This window comes from Lepisma saccharinum, chromosome 17, assembly GCF_977018435.1.
Source record: "Lepisma saccharinum chromosome 17, izLepSacc3.1, whole genome shotgun sequence".
NCBI lineage: Eukaryota > Metazoa > Arthropoda > Insecta > Zygentoma > Lepismatidae > Lepisma > Lepisma saccharinum.
Genome location: NC_139245.1, coordinates 23,843,270 through 23,852,638, shown reverse-complemented (window position 1 = coordinate 23,852,638; position 9,369 = coordinate 23,843,270). Strand labels below are relative to the sequence as shown.

At 38.9% G+C, this 9,369-nt stretch overlaps 1 protein-coding gene across 1 annotated transcript in view; it reads left to right on the top strand.

Annotated features, from left to right (window-relative positions):
* The first annotated feature begins 195 nt into the window (after nucleotides 1-195).
* Nucleotides 196-9,369, top strand: part of Tango6 (transport and golgi organization 6) — a 32,054-nt gene continuing 22,880 nt past the window's right edge. The window contains exons 1-3 of the mRNA XM_083139148.1: nucleotides 196-535; nucleotides 5,589-5,724; nucleotides 7,550-7,835. Coding sequence (XP_082995274.1) covers nucleotides 454-535; nucleotides 5,589-5,724; nucleotides 7,550-7,835 — 504 coding nt within the window. The 5' untranslated portion in view covers nucleotides 196-453. The remainder of the gene's footprint in view (nucleotides 536-5,588; nucleotides 5,725-7,549; nucleotides 7,836-9,369) is intronic.

Genomic DNA, 9,369 nt, shown 5'->3' with positions numbered 1-9,369 from the left:
GAGGAAAATTCGAAAATTATAAATATTTTGGTGTGTGTGGGAAATCCTGTTTGACTCCCGAATCTAACTGACATTGAGAAAAAAATCATCATCTTGTGAATTAACCAAAATAATGCAATGGTATCGCTGTTCAGAGGTGGACAAACAAAAAGTCCGCCATGAGAAATGGTCTGTTCGCCGGGCATTTCTGCACAAGCACAGCAACAATAACGTAAACGATCGCTTGGATTGCGCACTATCGTTTGACGTGTGAAAGAAGTTGGTGTAGTAGTTTTGATGGTTTGATCATTTATGAGGATAGATTTGATTCAGTATAGATCCAGTGCAGTTTTGAATAATGCAGCAGAAAGTGTGCAAGAATATTCAAGAAATATTTGTGTGTGTGTATTCTTGTACGTTCGGAACAAGTACAAGGCTTAACCTTGACGTTGTTCTTGCATTTTAAAACACTTAATGAGGGGTTACAAAATGGAAGATAAAGACTTGGAAGTGTTTCATAGTGCTTTACATACGCTACTTACGCTTGAAATCAAAGGTAGACATTCATGTACAATACCTGGTTTAATTATTTAGTTGTTATTTTTTTCTTAACCCGGGAGAACGAGCGCGGTGACATCTTAACGCGAGTAGCCGCGCACGAACAAAATGGCCGCAATCTAATATTTAGGTCTATTGGGATTGTTTCATCATATTTTGAATTTTTTTTTTTTTGTTTTGGGAGCGATTTTACAATACCGGGAATTTCTCCATTTTGTTTGAAATTTGGCATACTCGCTAAATTAGGGCTCCTAATCACGAATCTGAAGTTAAAATTTGGCGCTCACGTGTCAAACTTGCAAAATAAGAGGGTCAGTCATCGCAACCGACAATGCACAATTGCTCATTATTTATCGCAAGATTTTCCATTTCGAATACTTAAAGAACGAAATATATATATTCCTGATATTACTACGACCCTAAATTTTTTTAACTATGTTTCCTAACCTAACCACGTGCCAATGGTTCGTGGGGTTAGCGCCAATGGTTCGTGGGGCTAGCTTCAATGGTTCGCAATTATTTTGCAATTTCTAGATCCTGATACTACCAGGACGCGAAGTTTTAACTATGTTTGCCTAACCTAACCACACGTCAATGGTTTGTGGGTCTAGGGTCAATGGTTCACAATTATTTTGCAATTTCTAGACGTTTCCGACAAGTTTTAACTTCAGATTTGTCATTAGCAGGCCTCAATTAGTAAGTATGCCAAATATGAAGAAAATTGGAGAGGAAATGGGGCTAGCCATAATTCAGGAATTTCTATACGTGAGCACCAAATTTTAAGTGCAGATTCGTGATAGGAGACCCAAATTACTAAGTATCCGAAATTTCAAAACCAATTTTTAACTATTGTAACCTATTGTGACGCTACCTAACCTAACCTTACCGTAAATGGTTCGTGGGGCTATGCGTCAGTGGTTGAATTTCCGCTATGAAACATTCCCACATCACACAAAACACCTTCCAGATGTTAGACAATACTACAGGAACTTATTACAGTAAGTAGTTTCTTCTGTAGAAATGAAGAAATCTGTCCGAAGGATAGTAAACTAGAAGTGGAATGTCCAAAATGTGGGAGTGCGTGGAAGCTGGACATTGGACGTAATGGAAGGTGGATATATTTGTGTACGAAGATAATCCAGGAACGTGGTAAAATGAGGTACAAAAGATTTCCGTGTGGATTCAAATGTTCTGCAAGACTGGGCACTTTTATAGGACAAAGTACTCTGACTGTAGAGAAAATCATAAAATTTTGTATACTGTGGCTTAATGAATTATCTTGAATTTATGTTAACGTAACCCAACCTACTGAAATTTGCAGGATTTGTGATGTTGAATAATAGCACCTACCATTTTTTTAACTATGTTAACGTAACCTAACCTAACGTAACAGACGAAAGTAGTTATTTTTCGGTTAGGAAGGTTGGAAACACTGCATACCCACTGATGATAGACAACGCTAGTCAAGATTTGCCCGCCATATTGTGTGTAATGCAAGCGAGAAAGGAACGAACAATAATTACTCGATATGTGCAAAATTGAAATTATTTTCGTGAAAAGAGCGAAATCCCACCTTCAAGAATATTTAGCAATGCAGAATAGGTAAGTACGAATGTGAAAAATAACAAAATAAACAAATTTGAGATGTCTCCCGGAGATCGGAATTTTAAAGAAATATTTTCTGTTTTTTACATTAAGAGTAATATTTTTTTCTTCCTTTTTTTTGCTTGCGTAACGCACAATATGGCGGGCACTGCTTGACTATCATTGTGAATCATCAGTGGGTATGCAGTGTTTCCAACCTTCTTAACCGAAAAATACCTACTATCGTGTTCATCATGTGTGCAAATTGTACATTATGCACGGGTAGCCCCAGGAACTATGCACAGATAGCCCCACAAACCATTGACGGATAGCCCCACGAACCATTTCCGGTAAGGTTTTATTTTGGGTTGCATGCAAAGGTAGCCCCAAAAAACATTCACAGATAGCCACACGAACCATTTCCGGTAAGGTTAGGTTAGGCCAGGGCATGAAATTTCAAGTTTTAAATCAGTCGCCGGACTAAAATCTTTGGTCGCCACTATTTTATATTGATAAATAATAAAAATATGAGCAATTATTAAATATTAATGTTTGTGTAGTGCTGTCGTTCTACACTGAAGTACCACTTATCAATCGCAGCTGCTGGGTCAAACTCTGACAGGGAGGATGGGGGGGGGGTCCGTTTACGGAAACTCTGAGCAAATCATCCAGTGTCTCAGTCAGAGTTCCTGTAAGTAGTGTTGAGTCTGTTGTGACAGCTGAAACCTCCCTCACATGAGGCTGTGCTCACTGGTAGAACAGCACAAAATGTCAAAATCTGGAGCAAGTTGGGGAATCTTGCTGAACATTTTGCACTGTGGATCTTCTCCAGCGTCTGATTCAAAGCTGGAGAAGGAAACAAAAGTTTGTATTCTGTCCACTCTGCTGACAGAACATCCATTTTCTCATTATAAAGGATCGGGTTAAAGTATATGTAGATCTTCTTTATTTCTTCTATCCCAAACTGAAGAATATTTTCTTTGGGAGGCCAACCCAAGGTGTCAAAATCATGCAGAGATGCAATCGCATCTGTTGACATAGACGGCAATGTTTCTGTGATGTACACCTTCGCATTGTTAATTAAGTTTCCTCTAACAGTCTGAAACTCTTGCACATCCCTGATCTTCCCTGAAATGGATACATGGTCCAAGAAGTCTTGTTCGCTTGGTCCAACATTAGATTCCATGTCAGCCAAAACTGAAATACAGTGTTCAATTCTTATTTTCAGAGATGAAATCAAAAGATTCTTATTTTGTAGTGCCACGCTTAAAGGGTTCAATTTCCCGTAGAAATCCAAAAGGAAGTACAGAAGCTTAACAAATTTAAATTGCTTCACACTTGTCAGCAAATCCTTAGCTTTAGCGCCATCATTGTCTTTTCTATGAGCCACCTGTTCAAGATGGGTCACAACAGCTTTCCATGATTGCAAGAGATCTCTTATTGCACGTTCTTTGCTGGCTAACCACCTAATAGTGAGGATATCACTCAGTTTTAGAATTTCTTCTATAACTTCTGCCATTTCTCTCAAGAGGTGAAGTCTTGAGGCATGTTTGACACACATTTGAAACAACGAAATTTTAGTCACCAGCCCAAAACTTTTGGTTGGCGACCGGAAATTTCGTGCCCTGGGTTAGGCAAGCATAATTTAAAACAAAAGGGGCTGGAAACACTGACAGGGGGTTACATCATCAAACGTACGCAGCATCCGGTACACGTAGGGGAAGCAATGGCAATTGTGTGTCGGTCAAATACATTCCACGATTAAAGAAAATACCTCCAGGAACTTTGAAAATGCTAGAGAAACTCATTTCCATAAGTAGTTTCTTCTGTAAAAATGAAGAAATACGTTGGGCCGATATGAAACTGTTACCAAGCTGGTATGAGTTTTTACACTTTTAAAAAAATATTTTCTTTTTGTAAGAATATTTTAGGCGAAGAAAACACGATTTTATTAAAATAGGTAATTGTTTGTTTTTATTCCCTTTTTATGTAGTGAATACAATATAATTATGAAAAGAAGGTAATTTTATATACCTTTGATGCAAAAGTTTTATAAAGAAGACAATTATGACTGGACCCCAAATGGTATTTACAATTGTATGTTTTCTACGTTTACTACTACTTTTTTATTTATTTCGCCTCTTTACTCCAGAACCTCTTGATCACGATCAAGATTTCCATTTGCAAATCCTATACATTAAAAAACTATGCGCTCATCACAGATGCAGAGTGAATAGTGGATGTATGTTCCTTCTTTTTCCGATTCACGTTCTTCGTCGCCAAAAGGTGTCGCCTTAGTCATTCAAATTGCCTTCCAAGCACTTTATCACGTTTCTCCTCCTCCTCGACTCTTTCAAGAAGTCTACCAATTTGATATCTTCTTCCGGGTTCATAATGAAGACAGAAAATCCAATAAAGATCTATTGTTAAATCTATAGCATGAGAAGGCGCACGCGGTCAAAAACACCGCACAAGAAACTAAACTCGGCCTTTTAAATGGTAGAAGATCACTGTAAGAATTGTTGGCTGGCCAGCGCGTCTTCTGCATGTCTAGTATGGATAAGGTGGGATGTAGGAATAAAGAAACAGGCATGCGGAAAGAGGTGAGCAAAGAAACAAATCCCAACCACGCACGTTCTCCCAGGGTAATTTTGTTCAGTGAGTAGGTATACCCTAACCATTTTTTGAATGTAGAGTAACATCTAAGGCACAACCAGTACCGTGATATTCAATGGCGTGTCATTTATTAATTTCACCCATAAGTCTATTACAGTGTGAGATATGAGTACTACTAATATGAAGTAGTCTGATAATTCTTATTAATACAGATTTGTAATTATTCTTAGAGCACTAAAGTTTGATATTGTTTCTAATAGTTGCTGATGCAACTTGCGTCTCATCTTATCAACATAGAAATTTACTTTTTGCTTTGAATATTCTTGAACCTTCGAAGGTTTTCAAGGAGGTAGTTGAAAATAGCAAAAGCAGATCTGTTGCTTTTCTCATTACTTTAGAGTACTACTCCACCAGTCCAAATCAGAGAGCAGCTAATATTATGTCCTTTAGTTTCTAAGAGTGGAATCAATGCAAAACTAATTTATTTGTCCAATTACAGCAAATTGGTTGAGAACCCCTGATTTGGAGCATATTAAAAATGTACCAAAAATGAAGCCTGCAAAGGCATAGTGATAAAATTGTCGCTACATAAGCAAGGGGACCTGGTTTTGATACCCAAAAGAGTCACATAGTTCAAATCCCACTTTAAACTGTAGGTGCAGTCCCAATTAAACTATTTGTGTATAAAGTGGGCTTAAAACAAAATCATCCGCTACCAAAAATACCTATTCATGTGCATCTGAAAGGAACCTAAAACTGAGCTGAGTTTGTATGTTAAAATGATAAATTTATTTTGGTTAAAGAAATAGAATCCTTTAAACTCAATTGCTTTCTTTGTGCGTCATTTTCAGATTCAACGTGCGATTTAGTTAGCTGCTTTGAAGAGAACATACATGGTGCATTGAAGATTCTTAACTGTGGCACTGTACATGATTTGCCGTTGCTTGAAAAGGCAGGGATATTTGTTTCTTCAGAGAGTAGTGTGAGGTAAGTTTTACTCATTTGGTTCCAGTATACACATATCACCTCTTATTTTTTGACACTTCACAATTTTTCTTTTAGTATTAGAATTGTCTTCAGAAGTCTTGGGACCAAAGGAATGAGTATATGCAGATGTACCGAGGGAGCATGGTGCAGAAGATGCATCATATAGCAAAATTCATTATTTTCTGTGCATTTTCCTGTAAGTCTCACTTCAGCACTCAGACTTTGCAAGTCGCATTAGGGCAATTTGTGAGTATATCATTATGTTTGCTTCACTGATGTCATCAGTTCATCATTCATCATCATCATGATTAACCCAAGAGGTTGCAAAGCAGCATAAAGTAACCAAATAGAAATATAGAAAGAAGTCGTGTTATGCATAGATGCAATATATATTTCCATAAGAATGACAGGGGTCCCAGGTTCGAATCCTGGCCTGGTAATCATTATTCTTCATCATATCACAATTAGCCAAAAGGACCGTCCCTATGGTGCAGTGGTTGTGTCGTTGCCTTGTAATCGAGGGGCTCTGGGTTCATTACGCAGTGGAGGTACATAGTGGTTCTGATCCCACTTTAAACTGTAGGTCCAGTCCTACTTGAAAACACCAACACAATCAACAATTAGCTAAAAGTGGCAGAGAAGCAATACTAAATGATTGAAATAAAATCAAGCATTTCCATAATTCAGTTAGGGATGGTTGTTTTAGAGGATTCTGTGTTATCGTTTTGTTTCAAAATTATGGTATGATACATGTTATTTTTTGACATTCTTTCATTCTTGAAAGCCACGGTTGAGTTGACCAGACAGTACAGTATCTGCTATGTGGAAGACTTGGATTTGATTACCAGGGTAGATAATCTAAGGTGGGAATTTTACCAACATTGCCGCTGCATTTAACTTGCTCTCAGGTTCACTCATCCTGTACCTAGGGAGTAAAGGCAGGCAGAGCATGGTGCAGATCACATCTTCATAATGACCAAGATCGAAAAAGTGTGGAGCCCTGCATCTGTTGTGCTTTCAATGCACATTGCAATTATTTTTGGGCATTATTTACCTTGTGGGTCATTTTTCATTTCTGTATGCTGGATAATGTTTACAAGGTCTGTAGGAGGATGAAGAATGTGTTTCAAAGTGAGTCAAAATTAATGTTACCTTCTTGCTCTGTCTGATGTGTTTATGTGTGTGTGTAAAAAAGAACAAGAAGAAACTGCAGAAATAGTAATCTGTTCATGTAATACTTGTGGTAGAAGAAGGATATTTCACAGGAAAAAATAAACTTTAGCTTCAGAGACAAAGGGAATCAGGCACAGACACAATGAGGAGGTTGGTATCCAGCAATCAAATTTTGAGCCCAGTTTAATGCACATTAGACTTTGATTGTGACTATTTTTCTCTTTTTTTTACTTTTCACAATACAGTGGAACCCCGAAAATACGTTTTTCTGGGAACCAAGGTGGAAGAACTTAAAATGTAAAATCGGGGAAAATTTTATAGGATTTTGCTTATTGGGGCCATGAAGATTGAATGTATAATGTTGGAAAATGTAAAATATCTGTTCCGCTGTAGTTATGTATGATGTCAGTAATTCTATCTTGTGTTAGTGTTTTTTGCACACACACAACAATGCATCCACGTCCTGGTGGAGACTCAACTCTGAAACCTTTAGAGATGGGATTACGAGTCTGTGATACCATCCCACCCATATTATCTTTCCACAATCAAAGCAATTTGAAACAAAATAAAATCAATGTTACAGTTGTTTGCTTCCAAATTCAACATAAATCGAATCATGTGTAATTTCTTGCTTTTCTCTTTTTATCTCTAGATGGAGGTTCACGTGTGTAATTCTTCATATTATTCTGTCAGTGAAAGATTACCTGTCAGCAGTGTGTGAACAGACACGTTCGGAGTCAATGCCAGAACAGGCGGCTGCATGCAAAACTCTCCTGAGCATAAAACAAAGGAAGCAGATGCAGAAGGGCCTACAGTTCGTTGTTCGCTTCGGTTTATTGCCTAACCTTCTGCCTGGAGTAGGCATTCCGTTGGAGATCAGATCGCGTACTGTGGAAGATGTGGAGGCACATCTGAAAGAGGAAATCCCTGTAATGGAGGTAAGTTAGTAAGGCATATGATATTGCTTGTGTTTGTGCGAGTTGTGGGGCTTATTTTGGGGGATTCAAGGTGCATGTGTGTGTTAAGGTGCTTTTTTTGACCCCCTACCCCCAGTATTTACACACCAACATGCTTGGGAGTTGGGGCACCCAAAATCAAGCTCACTTCCACTGGACTGCATTGTTGCAGATTAATGAGGGTGTGGCATCTGAACCCACAACCAATATAATTCTCCTGTTCTATTTGTGTTGTTTGCGATTGTCTTTTCATCAATTTCATCACCAAATCAACACCCAAATGTCCATGTAGTACACCCTGGACTGCATTTTGCAGACAAGCGAGGCTGCATCTGGACCCATGGGGATTTGTTGTGTGTTGTCGTGAATGGGCCTGTGAGTCGTACCCCGATATGGAAGTTTCTCGTACAGCACGGGTAAGCTATGGTTAAAACTGAACGTGTAATCATGTCACGTGCAAAATGTAAATGCATGGCAAAAGTTGGTCTATGTGGGCCGGGGCTAGTGATGGCATCATAGTGGGGCAGGTACCACAGTTCACAGCCAAACGAGTGCATGAAAGAGCCAGATCTGGCCCCAAAAAAAGCTAAGGTGGCAACAGTGCCTTAAACATGATTCAAAGTTCTGTTTTGGTGTTTTATACACAAAGCTGCTGGAATGGAAAGGTTACTTACTTTCATTTCTTAACAAATGTTGTTAATCCCATTGAGAGGGTGTGAACTTAGAACACAGTGTGTGCAAGCATCTCCCAGGTACAGTCAACAGCTATTTTCATTATATTTTATTCCACATCCTGAGTTGTCTTGAGGAATGGAATTCTGTTTACCCTCTGCTCACTGACGTTTATATTTCAATTCTTGATCATTATGTTGTCGAGAACAGACTGAATTTTAAATGGAAATGGACAATTCACCTACCTTTTTTGGGGGGGGGGGGAGCACTGGGTGTACCACCTGTGTAGATAATGTGCATAGTCCACTATATATGTATTTATTTCCATTGCATATATATTCGTATATTTTTTTAAAATTATTTGGGAAATATCTCTGCTAAATTTGATAGTATGGTGTTACACAGGCCTATGTTTTTAATGCTGACTTAAACCCATTACAGCTATAAATGTGAATTTATGTCTTATGTACTCTCGGAGAAACTGCCTCGTCCTGCATGGCGTTCCTGAAAGATCGAACGAAAATACAGACTCCCTGGTACTTGACGTTCTCCACAAGAATCTAAACTTACAACACATCACTCTGGAGCACATCGAAAGATCTCACCGCCTTGGCCCTCAAAGAAGAACCGCCGCCGATGCCGTCCGTGAAGGAAGGAGGCCCATCATCTTTCGTCTGACCAGCTACCGCACCAGGGACGAAGTTTGGAGGCGGAAGAAATCTCTGAAAGGGATGAAGCTGCTCATCACCGAATCCCTGACGTCCGTGCGACAAGATGTGTTGCGGAGGGCAAAAGACCGCCACGGCCAACGGAACGTTTGGACCCAAGATGGAAGAATTATCAT